This window comes from Rhea pennata, chromosome 13 (genome assembly GCF_028389875.1).
Source record: "Rhea pennata isolate bPtePen1 chromosome 13, bPtePen1.pri, whole genome shotgun sequence".
In the NCBI taxonomy this organism is placed as follows: domain Eukaryota; kingdom Metazoa; phylum Chordata; class Aves; order Rheiformes; family Rheidae; genus Rhea; species Rhea pennata.
Genome location: NC_084675.1, coordinates 2,286,477 through 2,302,442, shown reverse-complemented (window position 1 = coordinate 2,302,442; position 15,966 = coordinate 2,286,477). Strand labels below are relative to the sequence as shown.

The window sequence follows — 15,966 nt, the reverse complement described above, 5'->3', positions numbered from 1 at the left end:
CACACGTGGTGCCAGGATGCTGGTGATACTTTCGGAGGCCCCCTTGGTATCTGTGGGATTAGTCAGTGCCAGGCTCATCTGCTCCCATCTGGCCTGAGCTGGCCTCACATTGTTCATCACTGGTCTCACTGTCCCACTGCTATTTGTCCCCAGGTTCAGCTGCTACATGGTCCACTGATGTTCTCAAGAGGTTGGTGCTGGTCTCCTGCTGCTCAGGCTGACCGCTGCAGCAGTGGTAGTTGCTCTGGGGCTTACAGGTCCTGTACCAGTCACTGGAGAGGCACTCTCAGGGAATGTGCAACCATGAGCTGAGCTGCCTTGAATCCAGCTATAGTCAGCGATGGAGGAGGGGGAGAGGGATGATGCAGCAGCATGAATCACAGCACTGTTTGGAAGGGCTGTCTGAATGTCTCCAGTCCAACCTCTTGCTTGGATAGGGCTAGGTGAGGCAGACATGGCTTTGTCTAGCTGAGTCTTAAAGACTTCCAAAGATGGAGATCCCAAATCTCTGGGGAAATGTTCCAGGGCTATGCAATCTTCCTAGTCAACCTGTCTTTCTTGTGTCTGAGCTGAACCTCCCAACTCAAACCCACGGCCGATGCCACTTTTGTTATATCACCCGGTACTACCGAGAAGAGTTTGACCCCAAAGTCTTTGCAGCTGCCTTCAGGTAGTTGTAGGCTGCTGTTAGCTCTCCCCTTCGCTGCCTCTCTGCCAGACTAGCCCAGCCCAGCTCTATCAGCATCTCTCCATAAAATATGTGCTATCCCGGAGGGCTGAGCGTTGTCTGGGCTTGAGCTGCAGCAAGGGGGGCCCCACAGCACGTGCTGGAAAGTGGGAGGGAGAAGTAGAGAGGGGTGCCAAGCAGTCTGCTGCGGGTGCCAGCTAATGGGTCTGGGAATCGGCACCTCCTATGGAAAAAGCAATTTATTGCACCTGAGGATCTGCCCCATAGCCGCTCCAGCCTGCCTACAGTCTCTTTGCCTTGGCTGCTGAGAGCTGCCCACCTTCGTGCCCAAACCTGCCAGTCGGCATAAGACAAAACATCCTTCCTGGCTCTGAGACAACTCCAAGGAGCCAAACACAGGCATCTTTTGGGACAGACCACAAAAAAATGAGCAAGAAGGAGCCTTGGAAGAGTTGGGGCTGTGCTCGGAGGAGCTCGAGCAGACCATGTTATGAGCAGTTACATCCAAAATGCCAGCCTCACAGAAGCAGGAGCGAGCCTCGGTCTTGGTCTCATGGTCAGCGTTCCCCAGAGGGTCTTCTGGTGACTCGGTGGCCACGGCAAGCAGGATCCTTGCAGCCCTTCTGACTGTCAACAAGAGGGGCTGCCCATGGCCTGTAGCCATGCCTGGAAGGGACAGCAGGCTCATTTACAGCTTTGGCCCCATGCCTTTCAGCCTTCGTAGTGGGTGGCCATCACCACGGGCATGCAGGGTTTGCACCCACTGCAGTCTGCCTGCTCCATCCCTCCCCGGTGCCTGCGCAAGAGCTGGGCTGGGGGCTCAGCGTGCCCCAGCATTTGCTCATGGACACAGGGCTCAGCAGAGCGGGACGGCCACAGAAGGGCTTCACCGCGCTGTTTGACCCGTCAGACCTGGCTCCGTAACCCTTAGCAATAAAATCAGCTCTTGCCTCAACACGCTCATAAAGCATGTGTTCTGGTTTTATGTGCGTTTGCTTAAACTTCAGAATGAAAAATAGCACCCAGCATAAAAATGGATTTTTCACTTTGCATGAAAACCAACAGAATCCTTATTTTCCTGTATTTTTGATACCCTTCTTCTGGGATCACTTTTGCCTAACTGAGGTGTTCCGACTTTGAAAATGTTGCTGTAAAATGCCTACCCAATTCTGATACTAAACCTCCCCATAAAAACCCTGAGGCTCCGCTGCCGAAAGCATCACCCGCTGAAACCAGCCCGTGGGTTCCCGGGCAGCGATTTTCTGCTCCCGGTCTGAGGACACGCAGGCGCTGCAGGAGGGCTGGCAAAGCCGAGCAAGGAAGGCACCGTGCCTCTCCCCGACCGTCGGGACCTCAAGGGTCTGCAACTCAAACGACGCCGGAGAACCTCACGTCTCCAGCTTGAGTGCGTGCGTGCACAAGCGGCTGATGTCTAGGCAAGCCCACCCTGCAGCAGAAGCTTTGAAGTTAGTTAACATATTGAAATAGCTGTTTCATTTAATTACCCCTGCATGAGCCCCGCTCCAAAACATCAGGGCAAAGCTGGGAGGCTTTAGGCTGCAGCCACGTCACCTCCTGCAGGGACCATCTTAGTGGTGGGACGGGTAGCGGTCAAAAAACTCCATCGCTGAGCGACCGGGTTGCAGGTCCTCGCCGTGTCCGGGTTTCTCTGTTAGGCAGCAGGAGTAGCAGCTCCTTGCCAGGCGCCAGAGCGGCAAAGTCCAACTGTAGAGAGCAATAAAAGCATCTTGTTGCAGGGCTCAGCGCTGCAAATAAGCCTGAAATGATGTTAGTGAAGCCTGGATGAAAAGCGATCCTGAGGCTATGTGAGGCTAGCACAAGCGCTGGCTTAGGATGCTCCGCAGGACACGGGAAACTCAAGTTTGTCTCGGCTCTCCCGCAGCCTCCAGGGCAGCGGGGACCCAAGGCTGGGTCCCTGGAAGGGATTTGGGAGTCAAGGTCCGTGCCCACACTGCTGCCTCTCCCTGGATTAATTTGGTCCTGCCTGGTTCATCAAAACTTCAAGGTTTGTATTTCCAAGGTTTTGTCCCTCTGGATTTGCCCGGAGTTGGAGCCCAGGGTGGTTAGCGTGGCGCCGATAGTGCACGTGTGAACGCGATGCCACAAACGGCTTTTTTTTTTTTGCCCTAAGAAAAGGAACAACTCCCCCAGACCGGTGCCACGGCCGGTGGCCGGCACGCTTCAGCGCATAGGGCTCAGTGCCAGCGCCGAGCCTCCGGCACGCTCGCAGGACCCCTGGAGCCAGGCCAGGCTCCGGATCGGGGGTGACCCCCAACCCGATTGCGCTTCCTTGGCTGGGAAATCCAAGGAGATGCTGTGCCATGCGGGTAGAGAAGTGCAGAAACTCTTTCTGATCGCAAAAATAAAAAAATAAATAAATAACACGTTGCTTCTCCGTGCCTGGCACAGCTGGCGTTTCAGGCTCGCTACGGCCAACGCGCCCACTGTAGCAGCAGGTCCTCCTTGCAGGCACGTCCGCTTTTGCGGCCGGCCCGGAGGCGCCGAGCTCCAAGAGACGGGCTGCGGCATCGTCCCGCACCCCGCCGGCAAACCGCCGGGGCGTTTAAAGCCCATAGAGGGCGCGCATGCCCGGGAGGGAGGCTGCCGGAGCGACGCTGCGGCAGGTACCGCCGGCGAGAAGATGCAAAGACGCGTCGCCGCCCTCCGTGTTCCCGGGAGAGCTGCCGCTGGAGGCGCCGACAAAGCGGCCGTTCCCCTACCGCCACCGGAAACAGGAAAAAGGTGCATTAACGGAGCGGTGTCAGCGCACACGCCGTCACCGGGAATGCGCCTGACTCATGCCGAGAGACCGTTCCCGCGGGCTCGCGGGGGCCCACGGCTTGGCGCCTCGCCAACAGCCGGCCTTTCTTTCCACCGGCGGGCACTGGAGCGATGAGGCACGCACGGCTCATGGCCACAACGCGTGGGCCGCGCCGGCGAGGCCCCGGCGCGGCCGGGCGGGCTCGAAAGGCGGCCCCAAAGCGCCGGCGGGCAGCGCTTTAGTCATTGCGGCGGGCAGGCGCAGCGGCGCTTTGCCGCAGCCCCGCGAGACGCCGGAGCCGCGGAGAGCCGAGAGCAGGCAGCAGCCCGCCGGCCGCAGTCTCGGCTCTGACCTTGAGGAAACGGCCGTGCTTGGCAGCCCGGAGGAGGGCTACGTGCCCGGCGGCGCGGCCACGAGGGCGGACGTGCCGATGCCTGTGCTGCCCGGGAAGCGCCTGGCGCGGGGCTGCTACCCACCGAAGTCGAGGATCTGGGATGGCGATCGCTCCCTACGTTGCTGGATAAATCGATCCTATCGTGTTCCCACCGGGGTCCCTGCTGAAATACCGAATACCAAAATACCAAGGGTCTGGCGTGCTTTTGCAGACCTGGATCCTGTCTCTGGTAGACCAGGCTCCGGCGCGGAGCCGTTGGCCCGGGAGCCCAAGGAGGCCTCCTGCCTGCCGCACGGTCCCGGCTGCAGCAACGGCGCCCGCTGCCGGGAGCCCTGCCGGGCGGCTCCGCGTGTATTTGCATCGCTAAAGCACATCGACGGGGCTGAATCAGAAATCCCCCCCCCTTTTACCGCCAGCTCTAGACGTGTCACAGCACCGCCACGGTCGTGGGGACGCAGGAAGCGCTGGCGGCAAGCTCGCTGCGCTCCCCGAGCCCCGGGGAAACCCTGGCAGCCGGGGGGCTTCCCCACGTTGCAGCCCCGGAGGGGACCGGTGTCAAAGCCCGACGCACAGGTATCCCTCGGGTGCGAGAAGAGAAACCACCGACCGCCCCCGGGATGCACTGCAGCAGCGAGCTGGGTTTCCCCCCCGCCCGGGGCAAGTGGGGCAGGATGAAGGAGACCAACGTCTTCCTCCAAAAAGCAACCTCCGAGCAGCACTGGGGAAGGGGCCTCGGGCACTGCTGCAATCCGGCATTGCCTGTTGCAGCCGCTCTGGCCTCCGAGAGCGCGCAGAGGTGTTTGGGCATTTGACCCCGCCGCGTGAGCAGTCCAGAGCTGGGAAAATCTTTGAAAACCTCCTTGTGCCATCTAGTGGGACCTTCATTAATGACAACCCTGTCAAGCCGAGGAAGTCGCTGCTGGGGTCTGCCCACCTGGGCCACCGAAGGAGCCAAGCGTTTCCAGTCTCAGGCTGTCAAGCCCGGGGATTCCTTCCACGCCGTGTCCGGCATCCGCAAGGAGCGATGGCTGGGGTGCTCCTGCTCGGAGCAGACAAACGTAGGCTGCCCGCTCCCGTGGGGGACTTGTGCATGCCCTGACAACACCTGGAAAAACATCTGGCTAAGCGTTTTGCCTCTGGCTGCCCAAACGTTCCACACCGGGCACCTGCGGGAGGTCCCTGCACAGCCCCCAGGTGCCCATGGGGAGCAGCTCTGCCCCTCAGAGCCACCTGCGTCTTGCCAGGTCCCGTGGTGGGAACAGGCTGTGGAGGAGGCACAGAGGGCAAATCCTCCTCCACAGAGTCAGTTTATGTGTCCGGGCAGCTCTGAAAAAGCACTAGGGAGCACATGTCTCCAGGAGACCTGCTCCCTGTGCAGTTCATAGCGATGGAGGGGCTCTGGCGTGGTGTCCCCACAAAGTCTCCTGCCAGCCTCTGGTCCTGCTGGCCAGGCCAGCTCATTTGGTGGTGTTGGAGGAGGTGCTGACAGAGCCACGGTCCGTCCGGCGGTGCACAATGTGGTACCACACGCAGATAAAGAGACCTGCAGGTGGAAACACAGCAAGGCCCCTTGGCCATCACCATCCACCGGGACAACCAACATCAACCAGCTCATGCCCCTCCAGGTTCTCCTGGAGCACGGGGTCTTGGCCTGTCACTCATCCCTCCCGCCACAGGGAGAGCATGGAGCTTGCAAGGACCCTGCTGCTTCCAGTGCATGGGTTTTTCCCCCCAGAAAACCCCTTCCCAGGCCCAGTGCTCCCACCGACCCTGCAGAGAGTTGAGGATGGTGAAGAGGTAGAGCTGGGGGACGTAGAGGACACCAAAGCTGAAGAAGGCCAGGCCCCAGGTGGTGCCCAGCAGGAAAGTGAGCCCCAGCACCGTTGCCCAGTCCTTCCTTGCCGTCCCCTTGTGGCGCCGGCTGCTCCTCAGCATCCTCACGACGGTGAGCAGCACCAGGGTGTTGAAGAGCAGGATGAGGCCAGCGTAGCACAGGGTGCAGTAGTAAGCTGCGCGGCTGGTGATCCAGCACCTGTGCAAGGAAGTCCATGCTTTTGGGGAGAGCCACGAGAAGCACTCAGGGGTGGCAGATGCAGCCCAGAGCAGCCGGGAGGGATATTTTCTTGGGGAGAAGGGCTAATGTCCCCTGAGAAGGGGTTTTGGGGAGCCAAGCCTGCATGGAAAAGCCCTGTGTGTGGAGGGGGACAGACCTGTGTTTGCAGGAAGGACAGTGCTGCGCAGTCACAGCTCAGCAGCAGAGCAAGGGTGGGATGGAGCCATCCCCTCTGCGTCTCCCAGCATGGCCACGCACACCAGACATCCCATGGCACTCACACATGGGTGGGATAATGTCTCTGAAGCTGCTTCAGGGTGAACTGACCCATGGCCAAGACAGGGGACAGCAGGAGATGCCTCCCCACGCGTGTAGCAAGTCCCCATTTCGGGGAAATGGCCATGGCCAGAGAGGTGGGCACCCTTCAGGGAGGAGAAAGAGGTTCCTTCTCCAGCCAAACTAATTCTGCTCCACCTCATCCTGATGTCAGCAGAGCCACGATGGTGCCCCAGACGCCGCATGCCTCCAGCACTCACATTGTAGCATTTTTGTAGCCATCAGCAGTTTTGATATCAAGGTATCCATAGGTGTCTTTCTTGAAGAGCAAAATGCTAACTACTGCCAACACTGGCAGACCTGTGGGTCAGGAGACAGAATATGGTCGGAGAGAAGACAGGACAAGAAATCCCAGCTGTGCTCATTGGAGAAGGGGCGGGGAGCCCAGAGGGCCTGCAGACGGTGATTGCTGCAGCACCATGCAAGGGTCCTAGCACAGGAGCGTTGCAGAGAGCCGAGCACCACGGCAGGCACCTCCAACATGAGCGTGACCCTTGGCCCATGCAACAGCACCCATGCTCATTCCCTCCACTGGCCTCCTTCCTGGTGGGCCTCCCACCAGCCCCAGTTGCACACCTCCACCCATCAGTGCTAATAGGGACGAACATGGCAGTGGCAGCAACCTGAGAGGCCACACTCACCCCAACCAAATAAGCAGAGCTTGAGGAGGTAGCGCCGGACGTAGACGTTGTAGACCTTGATGAGGAGGAGGTAGAGATGGAAGGCCTCAGCAGCCACCCAGGCCAAGGTGCAGAGGAGGCACCCATGCAGGAAGGCAGCTTCAGCCTGGCACAGCCCCATCGGGGCCAAGGCCAGCGGCTCGCTGAGCAAGAACCCAATGTTCAGGAGAAAGAGCGCACCCAGGAGGTTCATATGGATTTTGGTCGTGTCATCACTCTTCTTCCTCCTAAAAGATAGGGACAAGAAAAGGGGCAATGCTGGAGGGGTGAGAAGTCTTCACCTGGCCCCCTCTGGTTGGGAAAGGAGAGCCAGCACTGATGCTGCAGGGCCCAGGGCCAAGGTGGCTGCAGCTGGAGTTACCTGAAAATGCAGTAGTGAAGAATGGTGAAAAGCGAAGCAGCAGCCGAGACGGAGCAGCCCACGATGCTGATGTAGGTGAGAGACACCAACTCGGCCTGGCTGATGTTACCCGGCGTGATCTGGCCAGGGAGGAGAGAGAAGTGTCGGGCTTAGGGGCCAGCGGCACGTGACCCCGGTGTGGACACGCCAGCCCTGTAGCAATCACGGCATTGCACCCCCTCGCCGACAGCCCAGAGAAGCTCCGTTCCCCAACAAGGTATCTCTCATCAAAAAAAACAAAGCGCTTTATGGCAAAAGAGCCCAAAGAGGGATCGGGTCACAGTGAAGGACCAGCCTTTACAAGGGATTAGCTAGGTGAAAACAGCCAGACAACCCGCGGGCGTCCATCCTACCAGCAACACGGCGAAGTAGGTGAGGTGGTTGCACCGGCACAGAACGGTGCCCTGGCTGTGCCTGGTCTCGCAGCCCTCTGAGCTCCAGCTTCCCAAGTCGTCACTGCCTGCCAGAGGGAGAAACACTGTCGGAGAGGCAGCCAGGGGGTCCTGAGGACGCCCCATGGAGCTGATGGGGGTGAAGGGCTGAGTGCACAGGTGAGGTCTCAGCACTCCCGCCCCAGCCCTGGTCCACCTTCACCCTCTCAGGCTCAGTGAGAGCTGCCCTGGGGCAGTTCAGCAGTGCCACCAGGGACGGTGGCACCTAGGTGGTGGCCTCACTCTGTTGCCCCAGCTGCCAATGCACTTACCAGCTCCAGGCAGCCAGAAGACACAGGTTGCGTTGGAGGTGTTCTGGTGGGAAGGGCAAGAAAGAGGGGTCAGTGATGAGGAAGGAGGAGGTTAGAAATGGGGCAAGGTCTGTGGTCCCCAAGGAACTCGTCAGCTGCAAAGCAACATCCTGGTTCTAATGCAAAGCAGGGAAAATCTCTTTTCTGAACTCCAATGAAAATCCTGATGCTTGGGGTCACCCTCACATCCCTCACTCTTAGCAGGCATCATGCATGCATGGAACGGAGCTACACTGCTCCCCTCCGCAGGGATCAGGTCCGGCCCCTTCCTTCCAGCTCGATCCTTCCCAGAGCATCCCATGCATTGGTGGCCCCAGGCAGTAGGGCTGGCCGGTCACTCACTCACTCACCAGCACTTTGTTGTGCCGGAACTGGATCTCCACGGGCTGGCTGAGGTTGGTGACGCGGACGTTTTGGAGAAAGGCTCCCAAGATGTTGTCATTCAGCACAGAGCTGTTGTGTGCATCCTGCAAAGAGTTGGGGTGCCCATCAGTTCCCAGGAGGGACGAGGCTCGTGGTGGGTTGGGGATGCAGCTGCTCTCAGGACACCAGAGAGGAGCCATGAAGGACACCTCCAGGGGCTGCCCTCGCTCCTCCACATCACCCTGGCCCACGGGTGTGAAGCGGGTGGCTCACCTGGAAGATGCAAGGGCTGTGGATGTAAATGCAGACAAGTTTCTGCTGGACCTCTTTTCCCTGGACACCCTTCATCAGCTCCGCTGGGAAGCGCATGGCATGCCATGGGATGCTTTTTTGCTCTTCCATCTGTGACTGGGGAGGAGGAGAAAGCTTGGCTGAGACCCAAGGAGAGCCGCAGGGACAGTGATTGCCATCTCCATCCCCAAGTTGGGCTAGGCCAGCACAGCGCCTCCGGCACAGGATCTGCTGGCAGCAGGGACCGGGCTGCCGAGAGGCATTGGGTGATTTCCAAGCTCTGATTCTAACTGGCCACTAGAGGAGGACAAAGGCCTGTGCTGTCCCGGGGACACCCAGCCCTGCTGTCACCCTTGGGTGTCGCCCTGGTGGAGGAGTGCCCAGCTGGAGGAGGTGGTGGTGGAGGCACCCACCACGGCTGTGGAGGCCCCCAGGACACAGGTCACCCTGGTGAGAGGCTGGACCCTCCCCACGCTGTGACCCGCGATTATCAGCGTGGGCCATCACGGCCTCCCCTGGCCAAGTGACAGCTCATGGCCCACGACACATGTCCCCAGCTCACTGCCAAGGTGCCAGGGATGCATTCAGACTCTCAGACCTTGCAGTTTCTCCAGTCCCACCATCGGCGATCTCCCAGTCCTTAGGACAAGCACATATCAAGTGACAGGGACTTGTCACCCAAATCCCAGCTCCCTGCAGAGATACTCCTGGCTTTCAAAGCCCCGTGTTTGATCCCACGTCCAGCACAAGGAGATCTGCACCACCTGCTGCCAGGGGAGCTCCACCACAGTGGCATCTCATGGGGTTTCCATTGCAAAAATCATCCGCGGACGCCGATGGCAACCTACTGGCGCCAGCACAAATGGCTCCCACACCTTGAAACCTCTCTGAGGCCTGCGGGTACTGACCGGCTTGCTGGTGAGATTTAGGCCTCTGAAGCCCTGGGCCCTGAGCTTGAACACGTGGGTCTGGATGGTGGAGAAGCTGAAGGTGAGGCTCTCCTGCTCAAAGTTGGCTTTGGCCAGCATTCGCTCGAGCGCGTTTAACCTGCGGGCCAAAACCGCGGGTCTGCGGGCTTTGCACCGCTCCGGGGACATCACGGTGGCACCGTGCCGGGGTGCCCGGGGACCGCCACGGCGGCGAGGTGGCGGAGCACCAACGCACCTTGCCATGTTGGCGCCGGCGGCGGCGCAGTCATCCTGCAGCCAGGAATCCAGCTCGGCCACGTCCCGCTCCAGGCCTGCGGGGGAGAGACGTGAGCGGCCCTCGCAGGGAGAGGGGGGCGGAGGAGTGTGTGTGGGGGGGTCCCAAGAGCTTTGGGGTTGCCCGGGAGAGCGGCTGCCCCGAAACCCGTGCACCAAGGTGCCTTGCTCGATTTGGGCCGGCGAGCGGGCGGGAAAGCCTCCCTGCGCGGCCACCGCGGTGCCACCCAGGATAAAATCGAGCCGCAGAGGCTGGAAGCTTGCCATCGGTTCGGTCCCTACCGTGGAACGGCGGGGCGGCGACAGCGAGGATGAGGACGGCGAGCAGCCGGGGCTTCATCTCCGGGGCGCTCCGCACCGTCGCTCCTGCCAAAGACAGCCCGGGCGCCGCCGGGGCGCTCCGCTCGCAGCCCTCGCCTCGGCGGCTCCGTTTCCTGCCGCCGCCGAGCGCGCCGAGCGCGAGCGCCCGCCGCCCCAGGGCGCGAGGCCTCTGGCACGATTTGCATGGGTTGCAACACGGCTCCGCTCCCAGCTCCACCCACAGCGGCAGCAGCCCCGAAAACCGCCGTCGTCCCCCTTCCCCGGACACGCACACCGAGATCTCCCAAAACGCTGCCGCTGCAGCGGGGCATCGCCGCGTGGCGTAGCACGTGCAAAGCCCCGGCTAGGGATGCTCCACGCAGTTTCTCCCAGCGCTTCATTAAAAATGTGGGTTTTTTTTTTTCCTTTTTGCAATAAATAACCGTTTTACTTCTTGTGCTAACCACCAACACGCGGTTTCCCCTCCGCGCCGGGGCGGCACGCTGCAGCGCCCCATCGTGAGGCTGAAGCCGAACGCTTTTTGGATATCAGGAAGCGCAGAGAGCCCCTCGCCCGTACGGGCTCTGCTGCGGGAGAAATCCAGCCCGGCCGCTGGGCCGCTGCCCTCTGCGGTGCGGCTGCCGGCAGCGAGCTGCAGAGGGTGGGAAAGGGGCCGTGCAACGGCGAGCGGTGCAGCTTTTCCGCAGCCTGCTCAGCCCTCCTCTTCCCCCCCCCCCCCCAAACTGCAGCATTTGCATTTTAGGGAGTTTTTCTTTTCTTTTTTTCTTTTTTTTTTTTTTTTTAATGTCGCCTCTGGGCACAATTTGGCAGGATCGGAGCCATCGGTGACGTTAGCCTGGAAGCCAAAGGAAGCCGAAAGGGGAGCAGCCCCGAGCTGGAGCAGCCGTGCGTGAGCCGGCGCGGAGGATCGGCCTCGACGCCCGGCGGGGACTTCCGCAGCTCGTTTCGCACCGGTTTGGGCAGAAAACGGGAAACGGCGGGGGTTAAAGCGCAAAAAAAAAATGAATAAATAAATACAAGAGCGGGGAGGGAAAGCTTGCCACCGCCGTGCGACCGCAGGGCTCGGGAAGCAGCAGCTCGCCGGTGCGGTGCCAGCACCCTGCTACTCTGCTCCGGCTTCCCCAAGGCAGGAGGGAAAAAAAAAGAAAAAAACCCATCTTTGCACACTTTCCTGTATCACCAGCCTTCCTACAGCGAGATGCAAGCGGCGCGGAGGAAGCCCTTACCCGCTCGGCGGTGCCCGGCGGGCGCGGGGCACTTCTCCTGGCGCTCGGCCGTCTCCGGAGCAGCGGGCAGCGCAGCAGGGCTCTGGCAGCCCGCGGGGCTCCGGCGCTGCCTGTGCCGCGAGGCCCCGGCAGCAGCAAAGGAAGTGCTCAATGCAGATGAGCAGATAAAGTCTCGTACGCGGATGAGCCGATAACATCTACGGCGCTTTTATATTTCCTTTGGCTTATCCTTTGCAAAAGCAGCGCTAGGGTCCAGGGTAGCAGCCGGAGCAACGCGGGGAGCCTCAGCACCGGCGCCAAACTCAGGCGGCTCCTCTGCGGGTTTGAGGAGCGATGCTATTCAGCGCGGCCCAAAGGCCATTTGCTTTCCAGGCGGATCCAGCATCGCCAAAACGGACCTTTCCCATGCCCCGTCCTCCAGACCGGATCGAGGTCTAGCTGCGGGGGATCCGGCGGGCCGAAATGCCAGCCCCGGGGTTCCCCAGCGCAAACGCGCTCCGGCTTTGCGATCCCGGCAGGACGCTCAGCCGGTCGCTGCTGGCCGCCCCGCGGAGCGCTCAAAAGGGCAACGCAGCTCTCGAGGTGACATCGCCGTGGCCGAAATGTCTTGATTTTTGCAAAGGGGGGGTAAAAATAGCGATGCTGTGATGCCAGCACACGTCCTTGGATCTTTTGGGTTTACCACGACGCTGACGTGCAAACAAACAGCAAAGAAACATTTGGCACTTTTAATTTTGGTGTTTTCTAAAGAAACTCTTTGAATTTCTTGGTCCAAAATGACTTTTTCTGCAAACCACTCTTTCACTTTTATTTTCTTTAAATAAATGACTTTAACCTCTCCCTCCAGCTGAAACAGGGAACTTCATTTCAGATCTCATGCAAGTTTATTTTTTACCACATCGGGTTAAGCACACTTCAGCTTGCAAATTTGTCCCTCTTCAGGTTTTCCCAAGAGCCTGGCTGGAGCTGGGCGCTGCATCCCGGCACGGTGTCGGGCAGAGCCGAGGGTTCCTGCCGACCCGGCTTGGGAAAGGCCCCGCTGTGGAGAGAGAACGAATTTCTTTTCTAAGGCAAACCACCAAAAACCGAACGTGGGAGGGCGATCCATTTTCTCTGGCTTTTCGACTGCTTTTCCAGTGGAAAAAACACTGGGTTAGGAGGGAAGGGGTGAAAACATGCACACACGTTCCTGGCTTTGCTTTAACTTAATTTTCTCCATGCAACAAATGCTGGGGGGAGAAAAGGGTATTAGTGACACTCCTGTTCTCGTGGGAAACGAATGCTTTTGGCCTCTTGCTTTTCAGTATTTTCTGATGAAAAACATCCAGCAAAGGGAAAACTACCTAGGAAAAACGGTGTCACGGCTGAAAGATGAGATAGGAGGGGAATACTGTGCTGAGAAATCCTCCCAGGCTTGCAAGGACACAACTCTAGGTAACTTCATAACATCTCCCTGTCCATCTAGTGGATTCTTTGATGTCTAATACAGGGTTGAGCCGATGCTTCTGCCCCTTCTGCGTGGGGCCCCTCGGGGGGACGTCGCGGCGCTGTCCCCCCAGGGCCCCGAAGCTCGGCGTCTCGCCCCGTCGAGGAGAGAGGGACTCATCCTGCCACGGCGGTGAAAACCTCTGCAGCGGAAGCGGTGTGCGTCTACCTGCTATACGGAGCGCAGGAAAGGGCGCTCGCGAGCCCGAGCCCCTGAACCACGCGCTCCAGGCGGCTTTTGGTTTCCGCTGGCATCATCGCCTCCCTCGCTCCAGAAATAGAAAGCTGCAACAGCCCAGGGTGGAAGTGGTGGGCAGCGGAGCTCCAAACTTAAGAGACGTTTGCTCCAGCCCGTGCCCGCGCAGCCAACAGCGCCTCAAACCTCGGACTGATCAAACCTCAGCGGTGCCGGCAGGACGATGAACCAGCAGAGGAAAAACGCTGCGGTTCAGAGGCCGAGGCGCTGCTGCGGAGGACGCGAGCTCCCGGTCGGTGTCGCGGGGTGGAGGAACCCCTGGCGCCCCGAGCGCCGCGCCGGTGCTGCCTGCACCAGGAAGGAGCTCTAAGCCCGCTTGTCGCAGCTGGTCCCCCCGCAACGCCGCCGCCACGTTTCCGCCAGCTCTAGGAGCGCTCAAGCCCGGAGGGGCCGGGAACAAGCCCGGGCCGCGTCGAAGGCAGGCAGCTGCAGCGCCAGGCGCGAGCGCGCCGCGTGAGAGCGGGCCGCCGTGCAAAGCCCCGCGTGCTGGCGCGCTTGGGCGCCGGCCTGCGGGTACGCCCGCACGCGAGGCTGCGCCCGAGCAACGCGCCGGCGTGCGACGCGCCCGCGTGCAAGCGCCCGCGGGCACGCAGAGCCGCGTGGAAACGCTCGCGCGCCAGCACGGCTGCCTGCCCGCAGCGGCGTGCGAGCCTCCTCGTGCAAACCCCCCCTGCGTGCAACACGCTCGGGCGCAAGCCTCCGCGCCCGAGCCCCGCTAGGCGCAAACGCTCGGCTGCGCCGCGCTTCCGAGCGCCCGCGCCAGCTCGACGGGGCGGCACCGCGCACCGCGCACCGCGCACCGCCGCGCGGCGGGCACGGGCCGTGCCAGCGCCCCCGGCCCGGCGCGGCCCGGCACGGCCCGCCCCTGCCGCCGGCCCGGGCAGCGGGGAGGCGGGGGAGGAGGAGGAGGAGGAGGAGGAGGAGGAAGGGCAAGGAGGGAGGAGACTCCCGACGGCAGCGGCCCGGCCCGCGCGGCTCCCGCACCGCCGCGCCGCCACCGGTGAGCGGGCGGCGCCGGGGCCGGGGTGGAAGGGGGCCAGGCCAGGCCAGACCAGGCCAGGCCAGGCCCGGGCGGCGGCGGGGGGGCGGCGGGGCGGCGCGGGCAACTTCTGGGGCAACTTTGGCGGGGCGGGCGGGGGCCGGGCCCGGGGCTCGGCGGGGCCGGCGGGAGCCGAGCCGAGCCGTGCCGAGCCGAGCCGGTTCGGGGCCCGGGGGTGGGGGGAGGGGCCGGTTCGGGGGCGCGGAGGAATGCGCCCCGCTCCCCGCGGACCGGACCGGGCCCGGCGTCACCGCGGCGGCGGCCCGATTGGCAGCGCCGTCGGCCAATGGGGCGGCGCCGGGGGCGGGGCGGCCGCCGGGGGGCGCGCGCGGGAAAGCCGCCTCCCGCCGGGCGCGTGCGCGCGCCGCGCGGCTGGGGCGGGTGGGGGGTGGAGCGACGGGCACGCCGTGCCCCACGCGCGTCCCCGCGCACCCCGTGTGCGTGTCACGCTGGTCGCGCTCGCCAAGGGCAGTGCGTGGCTTCCCGGGGATCACGCACGCTGCCCTGTGGGTGCTGCGCACGCTCTCCGTGGGGGCTGCCCCACTTCCCGTGTTCCACGCCTGCCCCCCCCACGCAAATATTGCACGGCATCCCATGCAGCGTGCATGCTCCACGTGGATATTGCACTGCGCGATGTCCACAGGGGCGCTCCACGCGTGCTCTCCGCAGGCATCGCGTGGCTCCCCGCAGGTTTTGCACAGCGCCCCGTGCTCTGCGCCCAGTGGGCACCGTGTGACGCTCCACGGACTGTGCATTTTCCCCCGGGATGTTGCACAGCGTCAGGTGCCCTGTGCTTGCTCTCTGGATGCTGCGTAGTGTCCCGTGTTGCGTGCAGGCTTCCCAAAGGCATGGCACAGCAGCTTGGGGTCTGTCTGCTGGCAACCTGGGTTTGTTATCCGGAGAAACTGTCTGTAGGGAGAGCAGAAAAGTAAATACCAAAACTCATCTCTGCAATTCCCTGGCATAGGCCGTTGTAGGACCCTGGTTTTCGTTGCTTTGTAACTTTTCCCAACTTAGAGCCATGAGGCTTGTGTTTTCTGTGTCATTTGTCTGGATCTTCTCGAGTGTTTCAGCAAAAAATACTCTTAACTATTTTAGTGAATAAGGTCCAAGAAGTGTATTATTCCCCAGCACAAAATGTGTAATTGCAATCAGTTGATGATTTTGCTGCCTTGTGTTCTGGGAATGGGTCTCAGAAGCTGGCAGGGTTTGACTCCTGGTCGAGGCTGTGCTGTCATGAAACCGAGGAACACACGGAAGCGTGTGGCTGGTTCCCAAGCTGGAGCGGGCTGCTTCATCTCCGGAGTAAGGGGATCTGCCCTGGCAGCCGCGGGGCCTCTCCGGAGCTGTGCGCATCCCCTTTCGGGCCCTGCATCGAGCCTGGGCTCAGCTGTCCCGGCAGGCAAGCTGGAGCACAGACAACCTCTCCTGCTGGAATTGCACTTTGGGGATGACCGCGTTGTTGGCAAATGTGCAACTCCCAAATCCTCTTTTGTATCCCAAGAAGGAAATTGAGTGCTCTGAGCAAGAAGTAGCAAAGAAAAACTCCCTCCGGTGTTCACTGCTCTTGCTTGCAGAGCTCCATGGTGCCAGGTTTCTCCTCGCTTTCCTGTCCCTGGCTCGGGCTCTCGGTCCCTGCCGCCCTGATGCTGTTTTGCTGGCGGGGAAGGGTTTGTGACTTTGGGTGCTGACAGCATCTCAGGTTTGG

General features: G+C 61.3%; 1 protein-coding gene and 1 long non-coding RNA gene across 2 annotated transcripts; both read right to left on the bottom strand.

The window, feature by feature from the left end:
• Positions 1-1,265: 1,265 nt before the first annotated feature.
• LOC134146392 (uncharacterized) lies at positions 1,266-4,030 on the bottom strand. The gene is made up of 3 exons (XR_009959833.1): positions 3,947-4,030; positions 2,194-2,413; positions 1,266-1,354 (listed from the first exon to the last, which is right to left on the bottom strand). It is a non-coding gene; the product is annotated as an uncharacterized LOC134146392 (long non-coding RNA).
• A 1,092-nt stretch (positions 4,031-5,122) lies between these two features.
• On the bottom strand, positions 5,123-10,271 carry LOC134146420 (adhesion G-protein coupled receptor G5-like). The gene is made up of 12 exons (XM_062586841.1): positions 10,214-10,271; positions 9,894-9,969; positions 9,578-9,776; positions 8,712-8,846; positions 8,426-8,542; positions 8,037-8,079; positions 7,687-7,793; positions 7,295-7,413; positions 6,895-7,160; positions 6,454-6,553; positions 5,634-5,896; positions 5,123-5,407 (listed from the first exon to the last, which is right to left on the bottom strand). The coding sequence occupies exons 1-12, from the start codon at positions 10,269-10,271 to the stop codon at positions 5,322-5,324; spliced, it is 1,569 nt and encodes a 522-aa protein (XP_062442825.1). The 3' UTR covers positions 5,123-5,321.
• Positions 10,272-15,966: the final 5,695 nt, after the last annotated feature.

Excerpts from the sequence above, each read along its gene's own strand:
- LOC134146420 (XM_062586841.1), bottom strand. The coding sequence starts at position 10,271 with ATGAAGCCCCGGCTGCTCGCCGTCCTCATCCTCGCTGTCGCCGCCCCG. Across the intron at positions 7,794-8,036 it reads CTTCTGGCTGCCTGGAGCTG|GCAGTGACGACTTGGGAAGC; the intron begins GTAAGTGCATTG and ends TCCCTCTGGCAG. Across the intron at positions 7,414-7,686 it reads CCTACTTCGCCGTGTTGCTG|ATCACGCCGGGTAACATCAG; the intron begins GTAGGATGGACG and ends CTCCCTGGCCAG.